Source organism: Diabrotica undecimpunctata, chromosome 2, assembly GCF_040954645.1.
Source record: "Diabrotica undecimpunctata isolate CICGRU chromosome 2, icDiaUnde3, whole genome shotgun sequence".
Classification (NCBI taxonomy): Eukaryota; Metazoa; Arthropoda; class Insecta; order Coleoptera; family Chrysomelidae; genus Diabrotica; species Diabrotica undecimpunctata.
In genome coordinates, this window is record NC_092804.1 from 132,765,376 (window position 1) to 132,779,464 (window position 14,089).

Here is a 14,089-nt window from a genome sequence, read left to right on the forward strand (position 1 = left end):
ATGTATCACGTTTATTTACCGGTGACTATAGAATTTCCATTGTTAGAACCTTCAAAACCTATAGCATGAAATTTCTGCTTTGTGTATAGGCAACAAATGAAAGGCATTTAAAATGTGTTAAAAATTAAATTTTTAGACATATTTCAAATGCCTTATATTTGTTGCTAAAACTTAAAATCAAAATTTCTTCTTATAGGTTTTGAAGACTAGGCTCTAAAAATGGAAATTCCACTACGACCGGTCAATGAACGTGACAAATTTTGTGGGTCTTATGAGAGTAATAAAAAATGTCAAAAATAGCGCACAAAAATTGCATACCAAAGCAAAGCTGCATTCTTCACATTTAAAAACGCATTTTGATTTTTGTCGATCAGAAACTATGATCAAAAGATATCGAAGATTGCCGTCGAGTTGATACAAATTTTATTTAAAATTGATTTCGAGCGCATAACTGGATTCAAAATCACCGGCCGCTTCAAGCGTTGTTTCTGAGAGGCTGGTTCATTCTACACAATGAATGCCAATAAACATTTTTATTCAAAAGTATCTAAGTTACATTTTTTCATTTTTTGTACAGCTACAGATTTTTGGTAAATCGAATTCTGTTTCCGAAAAAAGGAAGCATTGGCAATTAAAACGAGGAAATTACAGTACCTGGGACATTTTACACGTGCAGATAAATACCAATAATTGTTACAGTTGATTAGGCAAAAGCGCAACTTACAGTTCTATGTTAATTTTTCCGAGCAGAAGCTTCAAAAATTGAAATTGTCATGATAGCCAATCTTCGTATATGAAAAGGCACTTATTATTTTTTTTTTTTTAATTTATTTTCGCAATATGTCTACAATGACAACTTTCTCTGTAGTTTGAGCATATGTTACCCCTCGCTGAATTGCTGCAGTGTCTCCTTGTCGTGCGTTTCTCTCTATTAGTTAGGGTTACTTTTTTTTTTTTTTTTTAAATTGACTATACCATATATCCTTTGTAGTTTGCTGGATGATATTCATTACAATTTGTGCATTGACTTCTTTGGAGAAGTCATTTTCAGTGCATTTTACACATCGGGGTTTTTTATTACAATAATTTTTGTGTGTGTCAAAGTTCTGACCTCTACTACATTGGGGAATTGCTTTTTTTTGAGTATGTTGCTTCAAACTTTACGATCATATTTGCAAGTTATAGTTAGTTATAGATATTTTTATTATTTCCTTTTTGCTTCAAGAATGAACTTAAAGTAGATTAAAGGTACATTCAGCTAGAAGCCCTAATTCTTTTTAAGTTAGAAGGATTTTAATGTTTGGACGTTTGGCGTATTTTTATTACTTATATTGTTAGGAATAACTTCCAATTGGCGATATGTTAAATAATTATGCTTTAGTCGTAACAATATTATCATCATCAGTGGAATTACAGCTCGTTATGAGCCAAAGCCTTCTTCAGAACAATCTTCCATTCGCCCCTGTCTCTGGCAACTCTTCTCGATGCTTTTACTCCAATGGATTTTAGATCATCCTCTAACCTTGATACCTAAGTCTTGGTCTTCCTCTGGCTCGTCTTCCCACTGGTCCTCTTCGGTCGAAAATTTTTCTGATCGTTGCATCTTCATCTCGCCTAATAACATGTCCTATCTATCGAAGGCGTGCTAATTTAATACATTTTACAACGTCAGGTTCCCCAAAACTTCTGTATAACTCAAAGTTGTAGCGCCTACGCCACAAACCCTGTTCTTAGATTCCTCCATATATTTTCCTTAGAATTTTTCTCTCGAAACGTTTAAGCAATTCTTGGTCGTTCTGTGTAAGTGACCACGTTTCAGACCCGTATGTTAACACTGGCCTTATTAGTGTTTTATATATTGTAACTTTAATTCTCTGGGTAGTTTTGGGGTCATATGTTTCCTCAAGCCGTAATAACACTTATTGGCAACCACTATTCTTCTTTTAATTTCTTCGCTGACATTGTTGTCTTTGGTCAGCAGCGAGCCCAGGTCGAAGGTTTCCACACCTTCCAGTTCCAGATCATCAATTAATAATCTAGGTATCTGGTTGCCTGATCTAGTACAATACATATACTTGGTTTTCTGTGCGTTTATTTTTAACCTATTCTAAGTGCAGACGCCCTTAGTGATCGAAATGCTTCGATCAGAGATTCTGTGGACCTAGCAATAATGTCTATGTCATCTGCATATCCGACCACTTGTACAGATTTATTAAAGATGGTGCCATTCGTATTAATATGGCACTCTCGAATTACTTTTTCTAGTGCAAGGTTAAATAAGAGACACGACAGTCCGTCTCTCTGTCTCAATCCATTTTTACAATGGAAGGGTCTGGAAAAGTCGTTTTGGATTCTGACTATACTCTCTACGCCTGTGAGTGTAAGTTCCGTTAGTTGAACAAGATGAAGCGGCATTTGAAATTCCACCGTAGCCTGTAGAAGTTTTTGTCTGTTGACTGAGTCGTATGCGGCTTTGAAATCCACGAATATGTGGTGGGTGTCGACTCCGAACTCAAGCTTTTTCTCAAGAATCTGTCTGACTGTGAAGATTTGATCCGTTGTTGATTTATTGGGTCGGAAACCGCACTGGTAGTTCCCAACTATTTGTTCAGCATAGGGGATCAATCTTCTGTACAATACGTTGAACAATACTTTGTATGCCACGTTAAGTAGGGTGATGGCCCTATAATTATCACATACCATCATATCTCCCTTTTTGTGAAGAGGGTGCATTACACCTAATTTCCAGTCCGCGGGCGTTTCCTTCCGTTGCCAGATTTTGGTTACTAATTTATGCATGTGTTTAAAAAGGGTGTCACCTCCATTCTTAAATAGTTCAGCAGGAAGATTGTCCAAACCGGGAGCTTCGTTATTTTTCAGTTTTGAAATGGCTTCTCTAATTTCTTCTTCGGTAGGGGGCGGCTCTTGAGCGTTTTCATCCATTTCAGGCAAAGTAATTTCTATTTGGTCTTCTTCACCACTATCGCTAAGCAGTTCTTCAAAATGATTCGCCCATCTGCTTAGTATCTGTTCTTTGTCACTAATTATGGAACCTTCTCTGTCTTTACAAGCTGTTATTCTGGGTTTGAATTCTTTTCTGCAGCTGTTTATCTTCTGGTAGAATTTTCGCGAGTCTTTTCTATTGTGGCGGTTAATAATCTCGTTTAGAGCGTTTTCGTATAGCTCTTTCTTTTTTCTTCTCGTCTAAGATTTTCATAGTCTTCCAGGTTTGATCTAGTTCTTCGCTGCTGAAGTGTCTTATATGCTTCATTTTTCTGTTGGTTAATGGATCTACATTCTTCGTCAAACCAATCTTCGTTTATTTTAGCCTGGTTAGGTTTTAAAAAGCCTTTAGCCGCTGTATGGATAGCTTCTTTGTATTTGGTCCAGTGTTCTTATATACTTATATTTTCGTCAACTCTTTTCAGCTCTTCATTTAAAATTTTCCTGTAGTTATCCCTAGCGTCTTCAGATTTTAGCACATCAGTATTATATTTAGTAGATTTTGTGCTCTGGCCTTTCTGACTATGCTCGCCGATCGTGGGTCGGTAAATAATCTCTTGGCCGACTTTAGCGTTAAAATCACCAATAATAATTTTTAACAATATTATTGACAAAAATAGGAAATACTAGAATAATATTCATAAGTAACTAAGGGAACCATTCATTAGGGAGTGATTTCTTCTATTTTGTGAGATCCACAAACAGTTTTGATTTCTGTTTTTAATGTAAGCACACTTTCCTATATTTTATATATTATATTACTTTAACACTTTATAGATACAATTAATTTTATTTATTTTTTATTGATAATCAATAAATATATACAATTCTTAAAGCTTAAACTATTTAAGTCTTCAAAATAAAGTAAATTATATTATAACTTCGATAAACTTAATACATTTGATAATAACTTTAGTCTTGATAATACTTAGCCGATTTTGAATAATTTCGTATAGGATAATCTCATTACACATAATTATAACAATGCTAAAACGTAAAAATTCATATGATATAAGCTTAAGTCTTTGGATTCGAGAGAAATATTTTAGAAACCTATTTACTAAAAACTGGTTTCTTCATATAAAAAATAATAGTTGGATATCGGCCAAGTAAAATTTAATCATATTATCGTTTAATAAGTCTACAATTAGATATTCCCTAAAAACTTGTTTATTAAATATAAAGCGATCCATCTGCAGGCCCCAAATAATGCAATGATATTAATATAACATCGATTATAGTCCATACGCCAAGCCCACCAAAACTAAATAATTTGCCAATTCCCTCTTGCCAATGACCCAAATAGAATCTGTCGGCTCCAAAGCCGCCCAACGCTATGCTTAAAGCGAGGGTCGTCGACCACCTGTATCCACCAGTCCAGTTGCATAATAATTTCTTCTTGAACGATCTCAGTCCTAAAATAAAATAAAGCGTTATAATAATTTGCGCTAATTTACTTACAACAAATCCAATGTTTCCAAATATTTAAGCGAAATACCTACCTAAACATACAATATCATCCTTTACAGTACAGTTTGTTACGTAATATGATCTAGGAGAAGTAACGGAATTGCAGTTAGCTGATAAATCACAATCATGTTCCCAATGTTCTGTCTGATAACAATATCGACATATGTAGCTCCTCTGAAAATTTCTAACACCCTAAAAATTGAAACATTCAATATATACTAATTTTTCTTATACATTGAATGTAGAAAAACCAATAATGACCACTAACCACGGAGGATTAATTAAATTGGTTCTATAGAGAAGCGGTTGCTATTCAGAGGTCAAAATTAAAGATTTACAAAATAGGTGACGGACATTTACATTTCTTTTAGTTACATTTTTGTTTTGAATTCTGCACTAAAGTTTATTCGTTTAGCAAATTCCCATCTGTCAACATAAGCACGTGTTGATATTCGCCGTCTCATTCGCCAAGAGGCTATTAAATATAATTTATTGCTTTAAGCCAGACAGATTCTCATGTTACAGATCCAAACTTGCTAGTATGTTTAAATTCAAATTGTATCGTGTTGATTTTTAAGTTAATATATTGTGTTATATTTATGTTATAGTTATTGTTAAGTTATTTACTGGTCGTGTTATTTTTTAGAGTTTAGTTTAATTGTGATTTAATGATTAAATTTCAAGAAATTCTTACACTAATAGTTTCAAAAGTAAATATTTTTAAAAATCATATGATACACATCAGTACGGCCCTGTTTGGCTTTCACGTGCTTCTATTGACAATTGGGAATTTGTAAAATGAATACGGTTTATAAGTTTTGGAAGATCTAAAAACCTCTTAATGCAGACCTGAAAAAAGGTTTTTAGCAGTAGAATGTATTATATAATCCATTCTACCGCAAAATATCAAGAATAAAAAAGCGAAATAATGAGGAAGTAAGAACTAGAATGAAAGCAGAAGAAATAGTGATGAACTAAATAGAAAAAAAGATCCTTGAAGTGGTTTGGACATTTATTAAGAATACCTGATGAGAAGAATATGAGAGTATAAATATATTTCATTGGAGTCCACCAGAAAAAAAGAAAACGAGTAGACCACATACATTATGAAGTGAAAACAGAAGAATAATGAATGACTTAAACCGACGATAAAAGGTTTCCTTGGATAGAGAGGGTTGGCGAAAGATGATGGGAATGCGAGATACAAGTGCTAAGGTTTACCTAACACATCACAGAGGGATTCAACCAGAAAAAATACACTTCTAATTGCATTACTAGACGTCAGTAAAGCATTTGACAGAGTGTGAACGAAGGTATCATCCAGAAAAAGAGCCAACTTGGATCCAGAACGTCAAGTGAGGATGTTCAACGCACACATAGAATGATCCGACCAGGTAAAATAAGTAGGAAGTTTAATGGAAAAGGAATGACATACACACAATTTGGAAACATCACTATCAATAAGAGTGAGATCTCAAGAAACACATTAATACCTCTTATAGGAAAAAATAGCAAGTTAAGCCTGAAAACGAAGTTCGGAATGGCAAACAGAATCATCATAACAGCCATAGCATATGGATAATCATCTTGCAGCAAACCTGAAAAGTCAATAGGAAGAAGATCCAAATATCTCAAAACCATATTATAGGAGAGGCTGTGAAGATTATATATCAGGAAGGTTCGTATACAGAGAACCAAGGAGGTAAGGATCTTAGATGAAATGAATAAAAAAGTGTATGAAATCTTCAATGAACTAAGAAACTATCTGAAATAAAAAGCTAAGTAACTTGAGGAACTGCGATGAAAACAGACTAGCAAGGCACAGAAGACAAAGATATCAATTGGCAAGGTATCCAGATATAAACTCGAAGAGTGAAGAGAGAAGCATGAACTAATAAGTCACATAGTAAGAATCGGGACAACGGGTTGAAACCCCTGGATAGTTAACCCCTTAGTTAAGAATTTAGTTTCCCAATTTACTAGGTTTTATTTCCATATAGGATTAAATTAGTATGTAAAATTTTAAGTTCAAAAGACGTTTAAAAGACGCTAGAAAGTATCAAATATAACCATACACTGCATGTAACTCCTTGCTCCGGTTCACAAGAGGTGTCTAAGGTTTCTCCATATATGCACTTTTCTGTCAAATTACATTTTATACAAGATCCTTTTAAGTCTTGGCATTCTAAATGTGTTGGACAGTGAAGAATTAAGTCACTCTGAAAAAAAAAAGAATCATAAAGTAATGATTATAAAATTAACAAAGTAATCTAATTAAGTAACCATACAATTAACAAAGAATTAATCTTCGCTCAAAACTCCTCTCTAATAATAAAACATAAATCAAGGAACTCTATATTACTCTATTCTTTTGTACTTCTTATGTAGATGAATGTTCTCTTCTTCTAAGCATCAGTATTCCAACTGGTATATCGTCTGGGCTAGATACGTTTCTGTTTTTACTAATTTCAAGTGCGTGTATTATTTTAGATTTGATTACATTGGTGTTGCAGACACATTACCTTTATTATATGCATTCTCCTGTCTGTTATCCTTAAAAGTGTCTTGAATACATTTTGTCCAATGTTTTTGTGTGATTCCTGCAGTTCTTCACACTTTCTTTTCATCTGCTGTTCGTTAGCAACAACTGATATAAATGTTAAATATCTGGATGTATATGATTACATTATTATAGATTTTTCCCTCAGGTGATCTCTAATTAGAGAAAAGAAGCTCAGAGAAGAGAAGAAAACTTATTTCCAAGCTCTGATAGGAACACAAGAGAATGACTAGCCTTTGGTCTTCCAGCATATAGAGAGGTAGGATGAAAATATAGGACCACCTACTCTAGAAGAGGTCAAACAAGCAATATGGATGGAAAGAAACTAAAAGGCAGCAGGAATTGACAGTCTAAACTGGTAACCCAGAAATGAAATGACAGAAAACTCCTGGCAATTGAAAAAAAATCTTTCACCAAATCTACCAAAAAGGGGGATAAACTAAAATGAAGCAGTAAAAATCCCAAAACCTACTAAACTTTTGCAATAGGATGGATCTCAATGAAACTGTTTGCATTCGATTTGTAAGAGTGTCAGGAAATTTTATGAACAAAAATGATGATGTAGAAATGAAGATTGTCCCTCACACATCATCACTGACATGACAGTGTTCAGAGACCCCAAAAACCACTGAGTAATGAGTGCACTGATTTTGTATCAACTTTCCACAAAACTCAAGGATACGAAGCCTGTAGTGAACACTAGGTGAGTTGCACACCATCGTCGACATGATATTCATGTTCCTTGACCCCAAAAACCTCGAGTAGTAATATTAAACTCATTTCTGGGAATTATTTCTGATTTACAAATTTATCATTTCTTATCACTTTGAAATGTACTTTGGAAAATACATTTTCCTTGTTAAATAATGCAATTTTCATTTCCACATTATCATTTTTATTAACAAAAGTTCCTGATACTCATACGAATTGAATGCAAAAGTTTCATTGAGATCCATCCTACTGCAAAAATTTGGTAGGTTTATTGCTTCATTGCCTCGCCTAGAAGCTCAGCTTGAAAAATCATTATATCTATCCTCAACGAGCTGCTTTATCTTTAACTAAAAATATTATAGGTGAATATCAAATTGGCGTTCAACAAGGCTTAATAATTTATCAGCTCATCACCATAAAACAAATTCTAAATAAAGCTGGAAAATTACCACATTGACATCCAGAATGTTCTGTTCATTGATTTCTGACAGGCTTACGACTCAAGACAAGCCAGATATTATATAGCACCTAATAAAAGTAGATGTGTATTTAACAACAATGATCTGCATACAGAATAAGATTAGATCTATAATAATAGAATTAACTGAAAGCTTTCAAGTAGTTAAAGATCTAAAATAAGGCGATGGGGTTGCCTCTACTCTTAAACAGATGAATCTCAGAAGAGCAAATCTCCTAACGAACAAATCAATACAACTTACTGCTTATGCTCATAACATTCTAAAAAATAAGGTCCATTCGCTCAACTCGGGCATATTTTGACAGATTCATAGCTGGAAACCTACAACACAAAAGTTCCTATCTTACATTATTGACAGCTTAAATAAACTTTAATTACAGACTTCTTTCATTGAAAAAAGAAGAATTATTATAAATAGTGGAAGTGTATACTAAACTCATAAAATTTTGGGTAGTATATATTTAAAAAATATATTTCAGTTGTTATAATTTAACATAACTATTTAATAAATAGTGCAAATAAATAAATATTGATTGTCTGTAATTTGTAAAGTTCTATTTTATTTACTATTTAGTTTGTTTACTATTAATATTGGCTATGAGTGCGTGTGCTTGGTTGTATAGTAATTTCCAGCCACTTCTAGTCTGTCAAAAAGTAACTAACTTCACAAAAAATAATTACTAAACTCACTAGACAGTTCGGACTGAGAATAGCAAACTGACTATATCATACAACAATAAAAACACTAACATAGACAAGAACAGGAGGAAATAGAAATCAAATTAGAGTAAGATAGAGTAGAGTAAATACTAAACAGCTTCACATATCATCTTGTTGAATCATATATTCCACACCAGAAATTGAAGATTAAGGTGTACAAAATTAAAATTAAACCAATAAAAAAATCAGTGTTTATAAAAATATTCATAAATATTTTCTCAGAGGAATAATGTATAGAAATATTAATGAATCCTTTTCAGAAAGTTTAGCTTATTTGGAGTCTCTTTAGGCTAAGAAGATCCTCTTATTTCAAGTCCCACAATTTTAATTTTCTTGAAAGTATATTATCTAAAGAATAAGTGTGCTGAGATTTTTTTCGAGTTTTTCTCTTTTTTTTTTTTTTTATATGGCTTCGGCAGTTTGCCATACAGCCAGTTACATGATCATGTATTGTCTTAACTACTGTTCATATTTTCAGGCTGTTGCTATTTTCTTAAAAAAAAACAGCGTCAAGTTGATATTAGGTCTTTGTTTAGATAAAGGCAGTTATTTTCTCCAAAAGAACTTTTCTCTATTTTTTCAGTACTTTGTTATAGATCCCAAAAAGGATTCGGTTCTGAAGAATGACCTATCATCACCTTATTTTATTGTTTGCTTAACAAGGGTGCCTGAATGTAACTTGGTGCAATAAATTACACATCTGTGATTAAAATCAACATGTGCATAAATTTGCAACTTTACATGATGACCTATTTTTAAAATAGAATAATTATAACTATGACAGGACTTATTAGATTATAATGTATTTTTTTTTTTCAAAACTTACATTTGCTGTATCACTCTTTTTATCATTGGTTTGATCTTGTCCTGTGGGATTTTGATCTTCTGAAAAACGTAAATTGTATCATCAAATGATGAGGAAATAACTCTAACTTACCCATTTGAATATGATTTGTTAAAATTGTAAGAAGGATAAACGTTGCTTTTCTTATATTTATATGCATACATTTCATTTTTCATGATATTATCACATGTAAACCTGCAACTTATCAATAACTTGTAAATAAAATAAATATAATAATATAACCTTATTTTTTGACGTTTTGTCAGCTGAATCACAATCACAGTATACCTAAACAATTGTTAGGTATATTGTGACTGAATAGTGTTTGTTCCTGTGAGTACGCAGCCAAAGTTACAAATAATCTGACTGAATGAAGGTTTCTCGACGATGGTTTTATAATTCTAGAGGATATTTCAGAAAGGGACTAGTCGATTCAGATGTTAAAAAAGTATCCTCAAGATGTATTGGTAGGTTTAAAGTTCATATTACCAAATTTTTTCGCATGTTCCACTGAACCGAGAATAGAACTTCTTCAAAGATAACTGTTCTCCTCGAGCATAGACAAGGGGTGGAACAAATTTGACTTAAATATGGCAAGTGATTTCTTGGCGAAACGTCTAACATTTCAAGCTTAGACAAGGCTAAGATTTCAAGCATCACATGGACAAACCCCAGATGGATGATATCAATAATGCACCTTAGAGGGGTCTTTCAGATACCCGACCGTATATATTAAAATAGAATATATTATACTTCTATGATATTAACCAGTCACAGTCAGGAAAGCAACTCCTACAAATATGGCATCAAAAGGTCTTCTTCTTTTCTTAAATTCAAAAATTCTAGAGTTTTGAAACTTATCCCGTAGGCTCTTCTTTGCATAAAGAAATATATTAAATTTAGTGTTACTAGGTCTTCTTTTTCATTTTACATCCTATATCCTTATGCATTATTGTTTTCTTAAACGGAAAATCCTAGATTCTTGAAACTTGGTATATAGATTCCTCTTGGTTTAACGAGGAATAATGTAGAAATTGTCTCAACAAGCCTTATAATTGTTCTCATGCTGTCTTTTCTGCTTGTTAAAATAAACGTCTAGGATCTTGAAGTTCTAAATATCTTTGCTACAGAGCAACCTTTGTCTTGTTGTAAGGAGGAACCTTTTGTATTTGGGATCAACAAAAATAATTTTGTCTTTTCCATTTCTTGAAAGAAAAATTCGAGAGTCTTGAAACTTGGCCCATAGGTTCTTATGTGTATAAAGAAGATGTTTATTGAATTTGGTGTCACCAGATCTTAAGTACTTTGATTTTTTATGTGTTATTTCATATTCATATTCGCTTTCTTTTTTTTTGAAGGAAAATGTCTAGGTTTGTGAAACTTGGTGTACAAGTTCTTGATTTAACGGGGAATCCTGTTGAATTTATGTTCAACAAGTCTTGTTCTTCTCTTGATACTCTTATACCTTTTCGCTTTCTTAAAGGACCAATCCCAGAGTTCTGAATCCGCGTACATGGATTTTTTTGATTTAAAGAACCCTATTGAATCTGAGGTGAATAAATCTTATTTTTCTTCTTTTTATATTCCTGTTTTTCCCTTTTCTTTAAGGAAAAGGTCTGAATCTTTAAACTTGGTACTTAGGTTCATGCTGGAGGAAGGGGGTTGAACAGGTTCTATTAAACTTAGGGCAATAGGTCTTCTTCTTCACATATTCTTATGCCTTTTCCTTTTAATGGAGGGAAAATCCTACTGCGTCTTATGGTATTCTTTGACAAGTGATCGCATAAAAATTCATACGGTACACAAAAACTTGCACAGCAATCTGTTCAAGGTAAATTTGTTTTTGGTCTGCATTCATTGTTGTCTCTCGTATTTATCTTATACGCATCTCTTTAATATATTCTTTCACTGGTTCCATCCATAATATCTTCAGTCTGCTTTTATTCTTAGGAGTATTTACTGTCTTACTGTCATTTTCTAATGATCAGGAAAAATTCTGACAAAACCTCTATAAAAATTGTAAATCATCGACCATGTAATATATATTTTTCTGATCCTATATACCCTTTTCGATGCTTGTACAGTAGAACCCCTCTCGTCCGCCCTCGGATAGTCCGACGCTCCGGGTAATCCGACCTGCTTGGCTTCGCGGAAATCCCCGGCGGTCGATTTGTTTACGACGAAAATCTCTCCGAAAATCACAATCCATTCTGTCAGTATTATTTCGAACTTTGTGAGTTAAAGTGTGTACATTATTTTCAACATGTCAGGAGCAAAACGTAAACACGTTACGCGTTCGTTAAGTGAAAAACTTGCAGTGCTTCAAAGGCTGGACAAAGGTGAATCACTACAAAAAATTGCCAAGGAACTGAATGTAGGCGTTACGACTATTAAGGATTGGAGAAAAAATCGAAAAGAAATTGAATCACATACAATGACGATAGTAGATGGAGAAAACGCTCTTAAAAAGCGAAAAACATTAAAAAAGCCTAAACTTGAACTGCTTGATAGTGCTCTATGGATGTGGTTCAGTCAAGAAAGAAGGAAGGGAACTCCGATATCTGGCCCAATTATAAAAGAAAAGACAATAATTTTGCACAAAAAACTAGAAATCGGAAGTGAATTTAAAGCCAGTGAAGGCTGGATTGATTGTTGGAAAACCCGTCATGGTATCCGGTTTGTCTCAATTTGTGGTGAAAAATTATCTGCTGACGTCGAGGCGGCTAAGGAGTTTTCTGTGAAGTTTCAACAAATTGTAAAAGAAAATGAACTGTTACCTTGCCAAGTCTATAACATAGACGAGACAGGCCTAAACTATAACATGCTTCCAAACAAAACCTTAAGTGCGTCAAATGAAACCGTAGCGGGAACGAAACTCATGAAAGATAGGCTAACTGTTGCTCCTTGTAGCAATGCTGATGGAACACACAAGCTTTCGCTGTTTGTCATAGGCAAATCTAAGAAGCCCAGGGCTTTCAAAAACATAAACTTATCATCCGTGCCGGTTTATTATCGCAACCAAAAATCTGCTTGGATGGACTGCAATCTTTTCAAATCTTGGTTTTTTGACGAGTTTGTGCCATGTGTTGAGAAGGACTTGACGAAAAAAAAATCTTCCTGTTCGAGCTCTACTGCTATTAGACAACGCACCATCGCACCCTTCTGAGGAAGATTTAGTAAAAGGGGATATAAAAGCTATCTTCCTCCCACCAAATGTCACATCACTTATCCAGCCTATGGACCAGGGCGTGATAGAATGTTTTAAAAGGCGTTATCGCCGAAAATACATAAGCTCGATTTTAGAAAAATCCGAAGAAGGATGTGATATTTTCCAAGCCATGAAATCAATCAACATTAAAGATGCTATCTATACAATGGCTGAGTCTTGGGCAGAACTAAATCCTGACACGCTAAGAAAATCTTGGCGTAAGCTTTGGCCAGAAGATATGATCGAAATTGACCAGGTCGAAGATGAGCAAAACGACGTGCAGGAAATCGTTACCAATCTTCAGACCCTGGATGCAAATATACCTGCTAGTGAAGTTGAGGAGTGGATTGAACAATGTGACAAAAACTGCGAAACCAGTGAAGTGCTGAACGATAACGAAATTGTTGCCGCTGTTATGGAACGTGACGGTGACGGAATCGTGAACTCAGAATCCGACAGTGATGATGATGACGAGCCTCCTGTCCGGATTTCACACACCGATGCCAAGAATGCTTTTGAAATTGGCCTTCAGTACATTGAGCAGAACTCAGCATCAACACCGATGGACATCGTGTGGATGAAAAAATGGAGGAACATTGCAGCTAAATCCAGAATTTCATCTTGTAAACAAAAATCTATTACTGATTTTTTTACTAAGTAGGCCTACATAGGTAAGCACTAATTTTTATGCTACCTTTTTTGACATTATATATTTACATACATATTTAATAAATAATGTACAAACAAAAGCTTTCTTGTATTTTATTGAAATATAATTATTTATTATATCACTGTAGAGAATAATACAGTCGTTTTTTAAAAACACATACATACGTCATACACAATGACTTTTTCTGATAATCCGACCTTTCTTGCGTTCCGACCAAACTGCTAGTCCCGAGGGTGACGGATTAGAGGGGTTCTACTGTATTGCAAAATCACTTTTAATAATTATGAACTCATTTATTTTGCGAGTTTTATTGTTTAGGCACTATATATTATTTAATTTGCCTATTTTAATGTGATAATTCTTACTATTCTAATCTTTTAGCTAAGCCCGTGCGTGTGTGTGTGTTAGTATTTGACACCAAGACT

The 14,089-nt window shown here is 33.8% G+C and overlaps 2 protein-coding genes across 3 annotated transcripts in view; both read right to left on the reverse strand.

Moving 5' to 3' along the window:
- Positions 1-5,388, reverse strand: part of LOC140434907 (endoglucanase-like) — a 115,704-nt gene extending 110,316 nt beyond the window's left edge. Inside the window, exon 1 of the mRNA XM_072523534.1 lies at positions 5,384-5,388. The gene's annotated coding sequence lies outside the window, so the exon portion shown is untranslated. The remainder of the gene's footprint in view (positions 1-5,383) is intronic.
- On the reverse strand, positions 3,773-10,076 carry amx (TM2 domain-containing protein 3 almondex). Of its 2 annotated transcripts, none has more exons than XM_072523536.1 (5): positions 9,880-10,076; positions 9,769-9,824; positions 6,549-6,692; positions 4,506-4,665; positions 3,773-4,418 (listed from the first exon to the last, which is right to left on the reverse strand). In XM_072523536.1, exons 1-5 carry the CDS (start codon positions 9,953-9,955, stop codon positions 4,177-4,179), a joined length of 678 nt encoding a protein of 225 aa, XP_072379637.1. In that variant the 5' UTR covers positions 9,956-10,076; the 3' UTR covers positions 3,773-4,176. The 2 variants fall into 2 exon arrangements, with proteins under 2 accessions (XP_072379637.1, XP_072379636.1); XM_072523535.1 differs by having other exon boundaries at positions 3,774-4,418; positions 9,769-9,827; positions 9,880-10,075.
- Between the last annotated feature and the right edge of the window lie 4,013 nt (positions 10,077-14,089).

Excerpts from the sequence above, each read along its gene's own strand:
- amx (XM_072523535.1), bottom strand. The coding sequence starts at position 9,955 with ATGAAATGTATGCATATAAATATAAGAAAAGCAACGTTTATCCTTCTT. Across the intron at positions 9,828-9,879 it reads AACAAATCATATTCAAATGG|AAGATCAAAATCCCACAGGA; the intron begins GTAAGTTAGAGT and ends TACGTTTTTCAG. Across the intron at positions 6,693-9,768 it reads AAAAGAGTGATACAGCAAAT|AGTGACTTAATTCTTCACTG; the intron begins GTAAGTTTTGAA and ends TTTTTTTTTCAG.